This window comes from Trachypithecus francoisi, unplaced genomic scaffold, assembly GCF_009764315.1.
Source record: "Trachypithecus francoisi isolate TF-2019V2 unplaced genomic scaffold, Tfra_2.0 Lachesis_group10, whole genome shotgun sequence".
NCBI lineage: Eukaryota > Metazoa > Chordata > Mammalia > Primates > Cercopithecidae > Trachypithecus > Trachypithecus francoisi.
The window spans coordinates 1928236-1948860 of NW_022681455.1; the positions used below are offsets into that span (position 1 = coordinate 1928236).

General features: G+C 39.7%; 1 protein-coding gene across 5 annotated transcripts in view; it reads right to left on the minus strand.

The window, feature by feature from the left end:
- GMDS (GDP-mannose 4,6-dehydratase) overlaps positions 1-20625 on the minus strand; it is a 632097-nt gene that overhangs the window by 507274 nt on the left and 104198 nt on the right. For 4 of the 5 annotated variants that reach the window (XM_033216043.1, XM_033216041.1, XM_033216044.1 and 1 more), the window contains exon 2: positions 1803-1847. In XM_033216043.1, coding sequence (XP_033071934.1) covers positions 1803-1847 — 45 coding nt within the window. Of the gene's footprint in view, positions 1-1802; positions 1848-16704; positions 16782-20625 lie in introns of those variants that run through there. The other variant, XM_033216046.1, reaches the window with a different exon arrangement.

The window sequence follows — 20625 nt, forward strand, 5'->3', positions numbered from 1 at the left end:
TTTGTCAAGTGGGCCTTCTATTGTCTTTTTGTATCAGAATAAAATCTGCTCTTACGATTTCAAATACCGCAAAAACATCTGCAGCTTATCAGGCAGTCCTAGGCTCTTGTTACATCTATTTGCAAATCTCTCATCCTTCTTGTCTTCTGAAGTCTGCTAGTTCCTTAACAAGGGACACCTAAACAGAGATCTGCTTCTCTGCCTTTTCAAGTAACACTAACAGTACCATGTGCTTGAGAATGGTTACCATCTACACATCCAAACTCGCTCTGTCACTGTCACTGGGTCTACCATCACTGTAGTGCAAAGCCGTGCTCCCTCCTCCTCTGGACTAGACACAGGCGCTGCCTGTTAACACCACCCTCACCTCCAGTCTCAGCCCACCCTGTCCCCGGAAGAGCGGATCCCAACACTCATGTGGTTTTGAGCATCACTTCTGACATGCCACCTCACTCAAATTCTTTCCTGCTGTGTTTCCATTTGCCCAAATTACACTCTTCACAAGTGCAGTGATTTCTGCTCCAGCTAGCTCCTTTTCTAGGTTCACTCAATACACAACAACATCACTAATTCCTCTCTAGCCATCAAACATCTCTCAGCTGGTCCCAAACATCTGAAACACAGTATGGGCATCTCTCTGCCAAGCTATTCCTTTTAACAGACATTCAGGCCTTAGGTTAATCTAGCCTGAGTAAATATAGGTCTTTCTCTAAAACCAACACTTTGTACTACACATCATCTACTCTAAAACTCTCTGCTCTGTAGAGTTTGTAGTTCTTTCTCGATTATTATAGCAACTTATGCATATGGACATATGTATACACATGTACTTTCATAATTCCATGTTTTATTTTGATATAATTACAAAATGTAGCATTAGCTATTAGAAAAGGGTACAGAAGGTGCTAAACACATCTACTGTTACTTCTTCAAGTCTAAAAGTCAAGGCTCTGGCTCTCAGATTATGAGTTAAAAGAAATTAACTTTTTTTCTTCAAATAATGTTGGCATTTAGATGCCAAATTCTTTCCTGTTGTTTCCATTTGCCCAAATTACACATTTTTAAAACAATGTACCAACTATTAGAATAAACAGACAATCCTAAATTATTAACGTAAACATTCATAAAGCAGATCAGAGCATATGGGCCACTGTAAAGGTTTTTTTTTTCTGTTATAGCATGAATTTATGTACATGTATATATCTGGAAAACGTTCTTTAAAAAATTAAGTTGTACATACTTAGCACATCAAAATTAATATATAAAACTACTGTTTCTTTTAAAGTAAAGAGAAATGGTGAAGACAACGACAAAAGCAGCAAACCTAGAAGTTTCAGCTCCATAAAATATATGGTTGCCTTTTAGAAAGGAAAACCTCCAGGTATAAATTTTTCATTCGTTTGTCAACGATCAGCTTGGTTTTTATTGCTCTCTGTAATTTCTGAATTAAGTGACTTCACTGTGAGTAAGACTTTCTTATGAAACACATTACATCATAAATTAACCCGAATAATGTTACAGCTTCAGCTTGCACAGGCTGCTGCGTTATCGGAGAATGTGGGAAGTGTGCACCACAGCTGAACACTGTGAGTGCAGGGGAGCCACCAGTGCTCACCAGCAGATAAACAGCACAATGGGTTGGCAGGCCCACAAGCCCAAAGACACATTCTTCCCTGGATTCTGATTTGTTATCTGCGTTTCAGTGGAAAACACACTCAGGAGGATGGCAGCAGAGGAAGCATGTGGCCACTGCATGCGAGCAATCCCTCCAGCCTGCGCCTGCTTCCCATTGAGTCACCCACCTCGTAGCCTTTCTCCAGCAGGAACTCAGCCAGGTAGGAACCATCCTGGGAAGAAAGGAAAAATTGCAAAACGTCAGTCTTATAGTGGTATAGAAAGGTGGTCCAGACGAAGAGTTTTGAGAAAAGCATTTAAAAGGCTACCTATAATGTCGATAAATACCACATGGTGTTCCACTATACACAAAGCATTTTCACAAGTAGTATTCATTTGAGCTCCACAGAAGACAGAGGATGAAAACGAAATCCAGGAAGTGATAAGCATCAACAGACAGCATGAAGTTCCAGAATCAGATGGATTTGGGTTTAGGTTTTGCCACTTACTAGTTGTGTGAAACATGCAAAATATGGGGGCAGAATGCCTTGGTATCATAGCAACATAAAGAAATCTTAGTAATTTTGAGGGGTTGTTAAAAAAGATCACTGGGGGCCAGGCACAGTGGCTCACACCTGTAATCCCAGTACTTTGGGAGGTCAAGGCAGGAGGATCACTTGCATTCAAGAGTTGGAGACCAGCCTGAGCAACATAGTGAGACCCTACCACTATTAAAACAAAACAAAACAAAAAATTGGTGGAGATGGGGTCTCACTATGTTGCCCAGGCTGGTGTCAAACTCCTGGACACAAGTGATCTTCCTACCTTGGCCTCCCAAATTGCTAAATTACAGATATGAGCCACCAGGCCCAGTCTAAAACATCTTTAAAAATTAGCCAGGCATGGTGGCCCATGCCTGTGGTACCAGCTACTTGGGAGGCTGAGGTGGGAGGATCATTTGAACCTGGGAGTTCGAGTCTGGAGTAAGCCATGATTGCAAAACTGCACTCCAGCCTGGGTAGCAGAGGGAGACCCTGTCTCCAGCGGGAAAGAGAAAAAGAATCACTGGGGAATTGATAAGATGGGAGCTACGTGGGTTGGGGACATGGAAGGGCTAGTGTGAGGAGGAAAAGACTCCATGGCAGAATAAAGAAGGCCAGGGACGTGGAGGAAGGCAAGTACCTATGGACGGCTGGCCCTTCCAGGCAATGGCCATAGCTGGCTGTTAACCCTAAAGGTTCTGGAAAATCACTGAAGGCTTGAAAGGGTTTTAAGGTGGCAGGGAGCAGGGATGGGGATCAGATTTGTATTATTATGCACACACACATATACACTCTGAAAAAAAGAAGATATTCTCTTTTTTGTAAACTCATAAGCATTTCCTTTTTATTAATCTTAAATCATATAGCTAATTCCTGCCTTAAAATGAAGGTATCCGACAAAATACAGAGATTCTCAACTGGTTCTTAATAATTCTTGTTAAAATTTCCGGTAGGGGTCTTCATTTGACCTACTATATTTCATGAGCCACTTTTAGACAGAAAGCATGAGAGACATATAATTAAACTATTTAATAGGTCAAAAGTTCAAAAATCACCATTCTGGAGGTGCTATAAAAAGTCACCAGCCTCTTAAACTGGTTAGACATTTTGCAGTCAATCCCATAATTGCTCCTCTGCTTTCTGCCCAACCAGAGGGTCCTCATCCATCTCATTCAGACTAAAAGATAAAAATGAGAAGCTCCAACCACTGGAAATTCGTGTCCTCAAAAGTGGTTGGGGATGGTTGGATTTTCTTCAGTTTCTTCAATTTGAATAGGCTTTAAATATCCCTTTGAGCTTCAAAAGCTCCTACCAGATATTCCAGGAAAAAAAAAAAAAACTTTTCTTATTACTTGACCAAAAGCTGGAATTGGAGATACCCTATGGGTTCTGAAAATGAAAGGACTGCCAAGCGAGTGTTTACTACATTAATGCAGAAGTCATGCATAAATTCAGGCAGAATGACAAGGCGAAGCATACAAGGAACACATTCTGTGGTTCATTAAAACCTGGAGTAGATTTTCTTCTTCTTCTTTTTCTTCTTCTTTTTTAAGATGGAATCTTGCTCTTTCACCCAGGCCGGAGTGCAGTGGTGTTAGCTCGGCTCACTGCAACCTCTGCCTCCGGGTTCAAGCGATTCTTGTGCCTCAGCCTCCTGAATAGCTGGGATTACAGGTGAGTGGCACCACCCCCAGCTAATGTTCGTATTTTTAGTCGAGACGGATTTTCACCATGTTGGCAGGCTGATCTGGAACTCCAGACCTCATGTGATCTGCCTGCCTTGGCCTCCCAAAGGCTGGGATTCAGGCGTGAGCCACCATGCCAGGCCTAAAATCTCCAGCAGATTTTCTTCTAACTTCTTGAGGTAAATATTCTAGTTTGTAGATTCATGTGGAGAAGAGAAAATGTTTGGTATATTCTTTTTTAATGCCATTCTTACAATTCTTATGGTTTTTACGTATCTAAAATATATGTGAGATAATGACACTGACCACTATCTAAGTTAGATAATGACACTGATCAATTCAGACCATGACAAGCCAAGTCGGGCTACACAACCATTGAAAATGTTATTTAGGACAATCAATATCCCTATAAATCAATCAATGAGAAAACAGTTTAATAAAAAAATATTTTCAACAAGAATAATAATTTGGCAGTAGGTTGGAAAGCCACGTCAAGTACCAAGTTTGGGCTTTGTTTCGCTATTCTTGTTTTGAAGCAGGCAACACTATACTTTTAATCATTCTCTTGGAATAAAAAGTTCGAATGCTTTGTGTTCTACCATAGCTACATTAAATGTTTAAAAAAAAAAAAAAAAAAAGCCAGAAGTAAACGTGCAACGTGCGAGAGATCCCTGAGGTGGGAAGAGCTGTGATTATTTAGAGAGCTGATGTGAAACAGACCTGACCAGGACTGAACCCTGTCAATAAGGTCTTGTTCTTCTCACCCAGGCTGCTTCTCAGACTTTCCAACCACACTGGAACATTCTGAACCAGTAGTGGCACCGGCTTCCTCCTCACTTCCTTGCCAGGCCTCTCGAGTGATAGGGCCTGGGCCGCACAATGAGTGGGAAACGAGCCGAGCGAGGGCTCCTGGTCCCCAGCCCAGGGGGCCCAGCTGGCTGCCCCCTCGTCCTTTCCCCAGGCCCTGGGGACTCCAGGAGAGACGCAGTATCTGAGCAGGCAGACGTCCGCCAAGCCAACAGGATGGTGGTTTCCGCCTCCTCTTGAAGCACAGGGCTGATAAAGAATGCTCCAATCAGACTAACGACTGAAATGTCATAGCAAATGAGAACCTACAACTACCATTAAGTTCTGACGCTTGACTCCTCTGAAACCAAGGAACAAATAGACTAAATCTGTAACTCATTCAGTATGAACACAATTAATCTGGTATAAAGTCCTGCCTAGGTTCAATCCTTGTTACAGAAAACTTTTTAATTGTAAAAATAATGTCCCAATGTGACCCTTTTAAGTTTAATTTCACACACGGGCTACGAAGGGTAACTATTTTATATTAAATACCACACTATTTTGAGCAATCACCATGGCTTTAACAATTTCAAGACACAGAAATATTTTCCTTTTTTTTTTTTTCTTTTGAGACAGAATTTCGCTCCTGTTGCCCAGGCTACTGTACAATAGCACAATTTCGGCTCACTGCGACCTCCACCTCCCAGGTTCAAGTGATTCTTCTGCCTCAGCCTCCTGAGTAACTGAGATTACAAGCACCCACCACCACACCCAGCTAACTTTTTGTATTTTTAGTAGAGACAGGTTTCACCATGTTGGCCAGGCTGTTCTCAAACCCCTGACCTCAGGTGATCCACCTGCCTCAGCCTCTCAAAGTGCTGGGATTACAGGTGTGAACCACCCATCCTACTCTCACAAGAACTAAGCTAGGAAAGTGGGCAGGTATTTAGCATCTCAGGTAACTGAGGCACGGGGGGGTTAGCCAAGTTTTCTAATATCACACTAGTTACAGACAAAGCCAGGACTAGAATCCTAGCCATCCATTGTTTTGAAGTAGAAAATAATCTCCTTCCTTTCACTCCTCTACCTGGCACCAAAACATGTCAAAACCCAACAAAATAATAAAAGACCATAAAAGATGTATTTTCAAACCAAATTGATTCAGTCATTTTCCATTACAGGGTGTTTTATGATTAAACAGTGCTTCCAGTTTTAATCAAGTGACCCAAACGCAGAGAAGTCATGTAATTTTAGAACACTCCTGAGCTCAAAGGAGGGAGAAAGGACACAGCACCTGAGAATTTCCAGGTCTGGGTTTTGGGGGCACTTGCACTGCCCATGCAGTGGTTCAGTGTTGTTTGGAGGTGGATTTAGATTGCTGGTGGTTGTAAATCCGGCTTTGGGGCCAAAGGGCAGGGCACCAGGGTCCCATGGGGCCAGGTTTCAGTGTTCCCGATGCCTCTCCCGTTCTTCCGAGGGGATGGACCCTCACTTTTCATGGAGTACTCAGAAATGTTCTAGACAGAGTTATGTAAAAATTAAAGAGCAATTCCAAAATTCACAGAATCATGTTTTGACTACAATATGACAACTATCTAAAATTTCACAACTATGAAAAGCTGAGAGAAACACAGAAAGTTTCCCCCTTCTCTCAATGATCACAGGTGGCTGAAAAAAGACTGATATCACATCCACACACACACCCTACACACCCCATCCAAACACATTATGTATGAGGGCAAGCCATCCTCCTGCAACACAGAAAGACAAGTATTTTTCTCTTCTCTTGTAATACAGATGAATGAATAGCCCAGACAGACAAATGAAAAGGGAACTTTCTTATATGCAATGTGAGAACCTGGCCCCTCTGAACTGCATGCTAAATCATACTGTATGTTTCTACTTAAGCACCCTGTGGCAGCTTCTTTGAACAGGATAAGGTCATGGTACTGGGCTAAAGAAACCATGCCACTAATAAAATGAATCTCTTTGTTTAGATCATTTCAAGCATCAGGAAATAGAATATCCCCTTCTGCAAGAAGAGAAAGCACTCGTTTCCACTGCCTTTTTATGTTCTTTAACTCTATGTTGTCTAATTACTCCTAAAACATCTTCCCAGCTAATTGGAATTACAATATCAAGGTAATCTGTACCTCCAATAAGCAATATACGAACGCTTCAATGATTAACAAATTATGCTGTTTTGAATGAGACTGAAAGCTTCCAATGATTTAACCACTGCTGTGAAGAATACAGAGACTGAATATAACATAAAAGTATTTATACCTAGGTTATGTTTGTAACACAAATCATTGGACAAAATCTCTGTCAGACTCACAAAATTCAAAAGACTATGGGGATTAATTAATCCAACCCTCTCACTTTACAGATCAGGAAATTCGGATTCAAAACAGGTAAATATTTATTTTACAGTCACAGTTATGAAGTAGCAGAACCTGCAACCAAAAAATAAAAATGAAAACCAGGTCCCTGGACTCCCAGACCTCAGAATTTTGCACTAAAAAATACTGAGTAAATATCTAAAATGAAGAGGCTGCACTAATGACCACAATTGAGAACCAGGTAAAATAGACAAATGGAATTACCAAAGTGAAGAACAAGAATAGAGCCAATAATTAACGATAGAGCAATAATTAACTGATTAGTAGAGAGGAAATGAGGATACCATCAATATTTAAAACATAGAAATAACTCCCATCTCCTATAGTCTTTAAAGGTGAAAAATATTTCCCCATAAAAGCTGCTGTCATCAAAGAAACAACTTTCACTTCCTTTGATTTACCTCCTGGTAGAGGGAAGCACTGCAATCCAGCAACATGATCAATAACCTCTGAATAATGAAGAATTGCTTATGTCCAGCAGCTAAGATACTCTTTACATAGCCACCCCTTCCCTCCTTTCAAGGGCAATAGCCTTGCAAACAGGTGCTCAGTGGTTGCACATACACCTCAAACACATCAAGAAAAGAGAGCCGCTCTGTGGCCAGACACAATACCTTCTCTAGTATTGGGTGATGAGTGTAAGGCTAACACAAGGTATCAACCTTTCAGAAAGAGGCCAGAGGCTTTCAATCATCCTATATACTGGTCTACCATGGCACAGAATTCTCTCCCCCAAAACATACACAGTTTCAATAGATTGCAATGTTATGTTATGTCCATGGTTAGTTTGATAAGAAAAAAAAAAAAAAGATTTACATATAAAAAATATCAAACAGGGAAGAAATGTCCTAAAAGACTAATTTTAAAAAATGTTCCCCAATGTGATAGCTTTTTAAAAATGGTACAAACGTGTTTTTTCATTTTTTGACTAGTATTAACATGATAGAGTTTTTGGTGTTCGTGACCTTAATTTTTTTTTCAGGGAGTTATATATACACTATACCTATTTTTCTAGTAGGCTGTGTTTTACCATTTGGTTTGTTCTTAAAAGTATCAAGAACATGTATAAAATCGACTAATTTTCACCTCCAATAAAAGCCACTCAAAACCTGATATTTTGAAGCAGGCTAGCAAATCTTCAGTCTCTTTTATATTGCAAATGATTATTGCAAACCCTTAGTATAATATTAGAGCAAGGAAGAATGCAAACACAATGTGAACTCAGGAGCGCACATCTTTGCACAACTCAACATGTGTAATAATACTAACTTCAACATACTAAAATAATTCTCTATAATTTAGGCAAACTCTATAAGGAAAATGAGACTAAAGGGTTTAAAACAAGCAGGTACAAAGGAAGCAATTGTTGGTACGGTATAGAAAGATTAATTTCTAATTAAATGATTAGGAGAAAAACAGCCCACATACACACAGATACTTCAATAAATACAGTCCCAGAAATGCTGGAAAAGCCTCGAAAGGACAACCAGTCCCCAACTTATGATGGTTCCACCTATAATTCTTCAACTCTATGATGGTATGAAAACGGTACACATTCAGTGCACTCCTCAACTCACAATGGAGTCTAAGATAAATCCATAATACGTTGAAAACACTGTAAATCAAAACTGTACTTTCGATATTTTCAACGTACAAAGGATTTATAGGGACAGACCCCCACTGTAAGTTAAGGAACATCTGCAAATCCAAAGGCATCTATTAACAGCTTATGTGTGTGCTGGGTGGTACAAAATACATAGATACAGCAAAGGTGAGTCCGCCTGCTCATCACTACATGAATACAAGCATGCCCAAGCAATACAGTATCTCACTGGTTTTCCTTTTTTTTTTCTTAACGTAAGTTCCTTTTGTTTGAACCTCTATTTTCCACTCTCTCCCTCCCTCCCATTCTTTCCACTCATACTGAAGTTTTTATCCATCAGAGAAAAAAAAAAAAAGTCATGTGGACTACTATTAGTACAAATGATGACAGCAGTACTAAGAATAGTGAGCACTTGTACAGCACTTGGTATACACCCGGCATGTACTAAGTGCTCTGCATTCAGTATCTTTTTAACTCTTCACATATAACCCCATTTCATTGGTACTGTTTTCATCTCGATTTTACAAATGAGGAATCTGAGGTGAATTGAGAGGTAATAGCTCAGGTCTAATAGTTAGTAGGTAGAACATGGATTTAAACTATGTCTACTCGTAATAAATTATTTATATGGCAATTTGCTTCACTAATAGGATCGATCCCTCTATAATGGATACTATTAGAATGGATAATGATGGGCCTAGAGATATTTTCACATAAAATACTATCAAACACCCATTTGAACCACAGGTGTTATGGGATGGAGAAGGACAGGAAGGAAGTAAGAAATTTAGTCCCTGCCCTATTGCTCTGAGAAGTATCTGGGAAGCCAGGCATTTCCTGGCCTAGATAGGATTATGTTTCAACTTTGGCTAGGACCTCCAGATTTCACACACATCCACCCACATGTGGACAGGACGAGAATAATAGCCAGGTAACCTGTATAGCTAATCAAAATGTTCTTGCTATCAGAGAACACCAGTAGATGCATGAGTCATGGACAGAAGGTGGCAAGGCTTTGTGGATGAAAGAAAAGCTATGAAATACTACCACACTGACCTCTTCTATACTGGATGGCACAGTGCCCTGGAAAAATAAATCACTACACATGAGCATGAAATCAGGATTGGGAAAATACACAGGAAATACAAGAAGAATATCCCTATCAAATCCTTTTAAAGATCTGCCTAACTGGCCAGTTCAGTGCTGATGTGAATAACTCCTTTCAAGTTTAGAATATACTAGCTGAAAGTTTTTAGAACTCAGGGTTCCAAATACATTAATAAAGATTTGTATAGGTGTGTAGGGAAGTTAATAATAAATTAACAGTAAACTTCACACTGAAATAACCTCTTTGCAGTAAATAGCTATACACATTAAAAAATTAAAACTGTACGAAATATAAAATTAGAGTTCCTCTCTCCTCCCTTTCTCACTATCTCTCAAAGTGACAGGCCATACAATTAAAGGCTGTTTCTTTGCAAAGTCCACGCTTTGCAGTTCTAATCACTCGAGTGATTTATAGAGGAAATGATGTTTTGCAGGTACTCTAAAACAGAGCTGCACTTTGTCCAGTGTGCAAGGCCATGCTTAATGAAAAACTTTAAATTTGGAAGGAAAAAAACTGCAGTAAAAAGAGAAGAATTATGAAATTTCAGTATTTACTTGATTTATTAATGTTTCCTTGTGCATTTCTTTTTATAATTTGTGTCCTGGCTAAGGCAGGAAGGCAAAACAAATGTCCTTTTGTTTATGGCTTTAAAAAGGTCGTAAGAATAACAAAAGGATACATAAATACTGATGACTGTATCTTTTCCTATTTCACTGTACATTAATTTAACAGTCTGCTACTGAAATACTGCTGTTGGTTAAGCACAGAGTTAACTATTTTAAAATATTCTTGTTCTTTTTAACCCAATTTCTTTCAAGGATGTAATTAATCCAGTTAAAACCGTTCTTAAAATATGTGCATGTCATGATAGAAACGTCACTTATCAGCTCCCTGATGCATTTCAGATCTGCCCTGCCACTACAGAGTTCCAGCTAGGCAGGAAACATTGTAAATCACTGAAGAAACATACAAGTTAAGAACTGTGATTTTGTTACTTAAAATTACTAAAAAATAGACAAAATTCAAGCATATATACAGGAGCGTAAATGCAGAAATCTGTAAGCATTTACCCAGAAAGGTGCAGATCATTAAACTAATAAAGCTAACTCATGTTCAGCGCCCGAGGATATATCAAATTTTGTAAAAACAACTGTAAGTCACTGCAGGCAAGGAGAGCTCCAAGTTAGCACAAAGAATGTTGATTTCACTGAGGTGTGGTGCCTGGGGATAGGTTCACCCGGCAAAACTCGATTTTTGTGGGCTACTAAATCTCTGTATTTGTTAGGTTGTGCTATACTGTGTATTAGGGTTCTGACATCCAGAGAAGGCATCAAAAATTACTTGGGGTGGACGTAGGGGAATCACATATTAAAAGTCCAAAAGTCTGTGCCTCCTTCATGCTTGCAGCTGTCTTCCAGTATCACTGCCTTGTAGACTGTACAATCATGGTGTGATTCTAGATAGCTTAGCTCTACCACAGAAACAAAGGGGATAAAACTAACAGTTGGCGAGATACTGAGATTGCAGTTTGAGCCTCTACAGGACTAATGCTTTTAGGTTGTTTTCATTTTGTTGCTTTGCTTTATTTTGCCAACAGCAACGGGGGCTTAACTCTTTTCCAACCATACACTTTTTAAAATCTCTATTCAGTGGTACTGATAGAAAACATTTTTTCAAGATTCCACTGAAAAAGACCAGAGCTTTTGTAAGGGTAGTGGAGTTCTCTAGGTGGAAAAATAACCTCCTGGCCTAATAGGGATTGGGCACCACCACCCACATCTTGGTCTCAATAGCACTAAACTCTAAATTGCCAATCTGGCCAGGCCCTTAGGCTAAGGCAGAAGTGAGTCTTACCTTCAGTGTGGAAGCTGAAAAGCAGGTGTCTCCGATTCAGTCTAACCTGACCATATGCACCTTTTGGTCTAATCTTATAATACTTAAATGTCTAACAACTACTTCTGTTTCCCAGCTATTCTCTGCTAATATTTATGATATATCTGGGCTATGTGACAGTATTTTGTAGATTTGAGTCATACAGTTAAGCTATTACCTTTCTATAGACCTAGTTTGCCTTATACATTCTTCAACCTTACACTATACAGTATTCAAAGTATTTATTATTGTTTCTATCAAAATAATATCTCACATTTCTGTAATTCCTTACAGTTGCCAAGTAATCTTAAGATGTTTTTTCCCATTTATATCTCACAACATCCTGGTGAAGTAGCTGATATTATCCTCATTTTTCCGGATCAGAAAATTGAAGAAAGCATAAATCCCTTGTTCAAGGTCATAGAGCTAGTTAGAGAACTTGGCAGAATATGAAACCAATTTGTCTAATTCTAATTACAGTGTTATGTCCACAATACCTCTCCCCCAACCAAAATAAAAAATGTTTCAACCAAAATAAGATGCTACAGCAGTTTTTTAAAGAAATTAATAAATTTATATAAAAACCCATATGCAGTTTAGCACAAAATAATGTTTTAAATTTAAGTATCTTCAATTATCCTTGCAATAATCCACTATTAAAAGCCACTGCTTAAACCAATCCCCCCTTTAAGTGTACTAAACAACGTGCTACTGTGCGTGTTTGGGTATCAGTGAGTAAGTGTGTGCATGCTTGCCCACGCTCATTTAAAGGGATATCTATACCTTTATCCTGAGGTTTAAAAACAGTGAGATCTGAATTTTCAGTGTCAAAAGCAGATCATGGAGCAATCAATCAGCTAATAACCATCTATTAATATCTAATGTACTATGCAACATGACAGAGTAAATGAAAATAAGAATAAGATGCATTTCCTACATTTGAGTTTACATGATCTAGTGAGAGGACAAGGAAACAACTCACCTACTACATCATCATCATCATCATCATCATCATATTGGCAACAACATTAATGCCAACATTCATTCACTACATACTTCTTACATTTTAGGCCAGCACTGGCCAACAGAAATATAATGCGAGCCACATATGTAATTTTTAATTTTCCAGGATTCAAATTAAAAAAGGTAAAAAGAAAGAGATAAAGATTAATTTTAATAATACATTTATTTAACACATATATCTAGAATGTTTTATGCACGTGTTAATAAAAAATTATCCAGATATTTTACATACTTTTTCATATTAAACTCTCCAAAATCCAATGCAGTCAATGAGTTACATAACAATGGGGATACATTCTGAGAAATGTATCATCACATGAACATCACAGAGTATACATGCACAAACCTAGGTAGCAGAGTCAACTACACACCTAGGAGATATGACATAGTCTTATGGTGCCTAGGTTGCAACCTGTACAGCATGTTACTGTACTGAATACTGTAGGCAACTGTCACACTATTGTAAGTATTTGTATATCTAAATAGAAAAGGTACAGTGAAAATATGGTATCTTATGGGACTACCATTCATTGTATGTGGTCCCTTGCTGACTGATCTACATGTCATTATACAGCACATGACTGTATTTCACACTTACGGCATATCACAATTCAAATGTAAATTTTCATCAGAAATATTTGATCTGTATTTAGATTTCATAAAACTGATCACTGAAAAAGTAAATTTATGTACCCAACTTGCACCAAATATACTTAAAAGTTTTCTCACAACTAAATTGAGTATCCAAAAAATCACTTTCCTTTAATTTTCACGAGTACATTGACAAAACTGGTTCACCTTTGTTTAAAAGAACTGATTTGGGCCAGGCGTGGTGACTCCTTCCTATAATTCCAGCACTTTGGGAAGCCAAACCAAAGCCAAAGTATGGCTTGAGGCCAAGAGCTCAAGGCCACCCTGGGCAACATAGTGAGACCCCATTTCTACAAAACATTTTTAAAACAATATTTTTTTAATTAGTTGGGTGTGTCTCAGCTGCTCAGCAGGCTGACACAGGAAGAATGCTTGCAGTCCAGAAGGTCAAGGCTGCAGTGTGCCATGATCACACCACTGCACTCAACCTGGGTGACAGAATGAGACCATGTACCAAAAAAACAAAAAACGTTTGTTATTTTAAAGTAAGCTGGGCATGGTGAGGCAGGCCTGTAGTCCTAGCTACTTGGAAAGCTGGGACAGGAGAACTGCCAAAGCCCAAGAGTTCAAGACTGCAGTGAACTATGACCAGGCTAGCTACTACATTCTAGCCTGGGTGACAGAGTGAGACACTGTTTCAAAAAAAACAAAAGAAAGAAAGAAAAACTGATTGACTTTGAAGTATAAGCAAATCAGTTTCAAATCCGTATCTGTTCAAGTTAAGTAAGCTCACTAACTCTTGTGTCAAGTCAGTATTAACACCAGATTCAAAGGAGTATTTGCAAAATTTGGAAAACAACTCTGAATTTATCAGTATCAACAAAGAGCTCTTCAAATTCTTTCTAGTTTTTGTAGCCAATGTATACAATGGTATTTATAATTAAAATCTTTTGCACATTGATTAATCATTACTACTGACTTATATTATGAAAACCTTCAATTTCAACATAAATTCTAATATCTGCCTAGCTAGCTGACAAATCACCTTGTCCTTTCCTGAGAGCTTCAAATTAGTTCATTCAAAAGTGGTGTGATTTTGATCTGAGTCAGAAAACATCAACTCTACTGCTATATTCCCTTTTTTTCTTTTTTTGAGACAGAGTTTTGCTCTTGTTGCCCAGGCTGGAGTGCAATGGCGTGATCTCAGCTCACTGCAACCTCCGCCTCCCTGGTTCAAGTGATTCTCCTGCCTCAGCCTCCCGAATAGCTGAGATTATAGGTGTGCATCACCACACCTGGCTAATTTTGTATTTTTAGTAGAGATGGGGTTTCTCCATGTTGGTCAGGCTGGTCTCGAACTCCTGACCTCAGGTAATCCACCTGCTTCAGCTTCCCAAAGTGCTGAGATTACAGGCGTGAGCCACTGCACCTCGTCCATATTCCCTTTTTAAGTACTGAATACTGGGGCAAGTGCCCCTTTTTGTTTCAACAAAAGATCACCTTTGGTTGGAGTAAATATTATGCAACAGAAATCTGTGTAAAACTGGTCCAGGATTCCACCAATGAGTGCTGCTAAAGATCACAAGGTCACTGCCTTCATTGTCTTCCATTTCTTTCAGCAGGTCCATAAACCAGCAATGATCCATGGATTTGCACTTATAGACTGGACAATTTTAACTACTAGTATCTATGACACTTTTTGCCAAGTTAACTACTGTCTTATACTCTGTCCAGCTTCGGAATACAGTGGAATGAAGCAATAAAAGAAATATCAACCTCTTGTAAAATTCCAATAAATACAAAATTTGGCCTAACAGAGCTGGGTCAAATATGTCTGTTGTGATAGAAATTAATTTTTTCATATCCATCTGAAATTCTTTGCAACATTCAAATGTTTGAATTGAATGTTCTTAAAACATTCAAAAATGCCTCTGCCACAAATTTATTTTTGGCAAAAAAATTACAACATTTCTTTATAAACCTTAAAGTCTGTATTAATTGGACAGTGAATCATCACACTGTGTAATTTATATAAAGCTAAAGGAAGGTAATTGAAATGTTTCAAATTTCACATGGGTCATGTGGTCTACAGGCAACTGTTTGGCGGTATTAAAAATATCTTTAAGTTTTTGTGAAACACATTTTTGTCTCTTCTCATAATTTTCTAACAAAATTTTGGTACCTGCAATAATTCCTTCTGCCATCTCTCCATCTTAAACTGGCTTTCTCTATGGTGCATGAATCCAAGACACTTTATAGGTGGCCAAAGTTACAGGCTAATACTCTGTTAAAATTTTTTAATTTACTGAACATTTGATATAGTTTAGATTTTTTGTCCCTCCAAATCTCATGCTGAAATGTGATCCTTAATGTTGAAGGTGGGGTCTAGTGGGAGGTGTTTGAGACACGGGGGTAGATCCCTCATGAATGAGTGTTAGTTAGTGCCATGCTAACATCTGCAGAACTCACAGCCAAATAAACCTCTTTTCTCTATAAGTTATGTGGTCTCAAGTATTCCTTTACAGTAATGCAAAACGGACTAACAAAACACTAAATTCTGCTTTCAGGCAATTACTTGCATCAATTCTTTATTGACCTTTGAGAAAAAACTCATCAAATCTACCACAGATTTCTTGAAAATGTCTTAATATTGCCCATTTCATTTTCTTTAAAATTTTTTATTCAATTGCAAATGAGATTCATCATGAGGTCCCTAGTCTCTTGTTGTTCCCACTGCTTTGATCACACTATTAATTTCTGTATCTGTACTCACTCGGCAGCAGTAGTATGCCTTCACTTCAAATTTAAAAACTGTCCATATTTCTTTACTAAAAAGTAATTTAATTACCTTTATTTTATATATCACTTAAACATTTCTGGGGGCTGACGGATAAAAATCTACATGCTAGGTACCATGTACACTACTTGGGTGACAGGGGCACTGAAATCTCAGACTTTACCCCACCATACAATTCATCCATGTAACCAAAAACTTCTTGTACCTCAAAAGCAATTGAAATAAAAAATTAAACATTGCAATTACGAATTTGTTTCAACAAAATAATGTACTTGTATCACTATAAGCTGCACCGTCTGCACAAAGTATTTAATAAACACCATAATATTAGAATGCAGAAAAATATATACTGAATAAATTATTCGACACCAACAAGACTGGTAGTGTGTTTATGTATGTTAACGTAGTCTTACCAAAACAAGAAAGTTATGTTTAACAGAAATATATTGTGCATTGCTTCCATCTTAAAAATCCAGTTCCTCGGGTGTGCTAGTCACACTGAACTGCTTGACAGCCACATGTGGCTTACAGCTATTGTTCCCGATCATACGAGAGGCTGTGTTCATGGCAGTCTCTTGTGAGAATTGTGGCAATTCTCACAAGGAAGAGAAGTATTTACTCTAATTATCCCCACATTACAGACAATGGAATTTAGGCAGAAGTAATTAAGTGACTTACCCAAAGTCACAGAGCTATTAACTGGGGAACTGGGATTTCAACTCAGACAGTCTGACTCCAGAGACTCTTATCCACTATTCCACACCACCAGAAGTTCAACAACAGCACAGCGTTTCAAGAGAGATGAGGCAAGAGATGCAGAGTGTGTTAAAAAATATATATATAAACCAAACTACTTTGCAATGAAAAGAAGGAAGCCAGAACTCACAGGAACACATCGTGAAAGAGGAAGAAAGACTTGAGCTGCGTAGTCCAAGATAAATGCTGCAGATAAACAGCACAGGCAGTTGGGTGCAGGAGGAATAGGTGTGCGAAGTGTGAAAAAAGGGTGTTTAGCCATGAACAAGTAAAGTGGGTCAGCTGTGGAGTTAACGCAGCAGGTTAAAAATTGGTCCCCAAAAGATACAGCCATGTCCTGAGATTTCAACCACTGAAATCTGTGACTGATACCTCATATTAGAAAATCATCTTTGCAGATGTGATGAAGTTAAGGATCTTCTGCCAGGGAGATCACCATGGATTATCTGGGTGAACACTGAGCACCATCACAGGAGTCCTTATAAGAAAGAGGCAGTGGGAGACTTCACACAGTCAGAAGAGGAGGCTATGAGACCACAGAAGCAGAGATGAGGGCCATGTGCCCTAATCAAAGGATCCAGCAGCCACTAGAAGCTGAAAGAAGAAAGCAAGGAATTCTCCTCTTGAGGCCTCCAAAGGGAACATGGCCTTTCTGACATACACCTTGATTTTGGACATCCAGAACTGTGAGAAGTCAACTGTGTTGTTTTAGGCCACTCAGTCTGTTTCAAAAGCCACAGGAAACTAACACAGCTTAGAATCTCTCAAAACCTACAACATGCAAAGGGACCTTGTGAATCAGCAAGAGGTCAATCTAGTAAGCAGTAGTTCCCAATTTATTTAATGAGAGAATACCCACTCCCCAGAAAGAGAGAGCTGGTGGTGAAAGCTAACATAAAACCTGTTAGCATCTGGCATGCCGAATATTCCTCTAACAAAGTTTGGGAATTCCTAACCCAACTCACATTCTGGAAGGCAATTTAGTCAAGTAAGTCCGAACTTTATTCAAACAATGCAAAAACCACCGAAGGTTTTTAAGAAATGTTGCAAGAAGTCAACCATTTGGGGTGAGGAAATCCAGGAGCCTGTGACCCTGAATCCAGGGTAGCTTCAAAGTGGCAGAATGCATTGCTTTGGAAGACAAAACACGTCAGCAGCTGAGCCAGCCCCCCCAGCTGACAGTAGTTCACTCTGCCCTGACGGAACCACCTCCTCTGGGAAGTGCTCCTGTCATGAGGCATGCTGACAAACTAAAGTGGCTTCCCAGCGTGATGAGTGAGAAATGACATAAAAGAACGAAAGAAGCGTTGTGCTAGAGAGCCATATTCAAAAGGGAAACAAAATAGCAGTACCTTCAAGTAAACGAAGTGCTAAAATACATTATTAATAACAAAAAATGAACTACAAAGGGTTCAATAAAAGTCCAAGGTGAAACCATCAAGGGGAGTGGGATTAGGTCAACAGGAAGCTGTCCATAGACATCTGCAGTAAGAAGCTCCTGGCCTGTCTGGATCTTCTTGTGGAGACTGGAAGACAAGTTGTCAGGCTGCCACAGGAGGAGAAAATCCACACTGCATAGGAAGCTGGACCTCAAAACCAACCAGCTTCCACAAGTTTAAGATTTCCTGGCCTAAACTGGACACAGACCTGTTTATCATATCCACATGTAGAGCTGGAATAAAAACTGAATTTCAAAAATATTGTTAAACTAGGGGTGAAATTCAAAATATTTAATAACCTACGTAGCACAGGCACTGACCCGTCAGAATGTATCCCAGCTTATGTGCCTACAGGTAGGTGCCCACCTCCTGAAGTTCAGCCTTCATAAAACCGTGAACACTGACTGAGAGTTGAAAACAGATTCTGAACAGGCAGGGATGAAGAGGGGAGGGGAAACTACGCCACTTAAAAACTGATTTTAACTGATAGTAGGTCCCCCATTTTGGGAGGCCACAGATGTCAAGGAAAGGTGAGCAGGTAGGCTGGAAGCCACGCTCTAAACCCAGGATCTCGGACCACAAAGGGCCGGCAGCCACATACTGTGGCACTGCCATCTCCAAGGCCACTGGCTCAGCACTGCTACAACCTCATGACACACCAGGAAGTCTGGGTTTGGTTTTTGGTTGTGCATGCTCTCTCTCTCTCTCCTCTTTCTTCTCCCCCACAACACTCCTCCTACCATCTAGACTCCCCCTTCTCTCCGACCCCGCTCCTATAGCATCAGTTTGGGTTCCACGGGTTGCAGGCTTATTCATTTGGCAGCAACTGTCTGGTAGGTTAATGCCCAACAATAGGCACTTGTATTTGCTTATACGGGGGAGGTAAATTATGGCACTTGAACAAAGACCTTATTATTTAAGTTTTACTGCACGTTTACTACAAGCCAGTTTCAATTTTACGTTTTTGTCCCTAGGCCATAAGACAAAAAAGAGTAGGTTTCTGTTCATATTCGAAGGTGCTATTTAAATAATAACAACAACAACAACAGTATCTGGCAAAAGCAGGATCTGTTATAGGTTGAATTATGTCCCCCTGAAAATGTATATGCTAAAGCCCTAACCTCCAGGACCTGGGAATAGGACTTTAGTTGGAGATAGGGTTGGTGCAGATGTAATAATAGTTAAGACTAGGTCATACTAAAGTAAGTGGCCCCTAATCCAATATGAGTGGTATCCTTATTTAAAAAAAAAGAAAGAAAGAAAATTTGGACACAGGCAACACTCAGCAAGAATGTCACAGGATGATGAAGTGGAATGGTGCTTCCACAAGCCAAGGAACACCAAATATTGCCAGAAAACCACCAGCGGCAAGGTAAGAGGGCTGGAACAGATCCTTCCCTCCCAGCCCTCAGAAGGAACCAACCCTGACAACACCTTAATCATGGACTTCCAGCCTCCACAGCTGTGAGACAATAAGTTTCAGTTGCTTGAACCACCCAGTCTGTGGTACTTTGATATGGCAGCTCGAGCAGACTAACACAAGACCCAAAAGAATCAAGAGTAGCAACTGAAAGGTCAGGCAAGGTGGCTGGACAAGTTTGGAGGAAAGAGTTTCCACTCTTTGTACCTCTAGTTAACTGTCAGGAAGCCGCCGACTCGCCTGCCTGTCACACTGGCTTTCTTTGGGCTCCATCATCCATCGCTCCTGAGCTTGGCATAAGCTGCTGGTCCTTCCTCAACTCTCCCAGCTGCCCCTGTCCCTCACACTCTCATTCAGTGGAACTCATAATTCTAAATGCCGGTTCAACCATCACTTTCTCAGAAAATACGTCCTGATCCCTCCAGCCTGTATCAGACCCCACTATTTCCCACTGGTCTGTAGGGTCTACAAGGGCAGGACCATGACTGCATTGCTCAACATGATGTGGCTGGTTGGCCAGAATACATATTTGCTCCATAAATTAAAATTCAATGTCCTTGGGTTACTAATCTCACACGTCCTATGGTTCCAGCAGACATGCCACTGCCCTGATGATGTCTAAAACTTTTATATCAAACCTGTATCATCAGCTTGGCCGCTCTGTCTTCAAACATGAGATATCCCTGGGCTCTGGTCTCCTACATTGTCCACTGAGAGGCAGTAGTGACCCTTTCTCTGCAGAGCCACACAGGCTCTCCCTTCCCCTACAGAACTTCTCAGACTTAACCACTGCCATCCACTCCCACTCCCATCATCTGGGCAGTGTCCATGGTCTTCCTGCCCCAGCATTCAGGTGGCAGCACCCACACACTAGGATAAACTGGCTGTGCTACTCTTTACTTAAAAATCAACTTGATTTCCACTGCTTATTCTAAAGTAATTTTTTTTAAAGCAGAAATCAAATCTATGCAAGGGATTAGCACA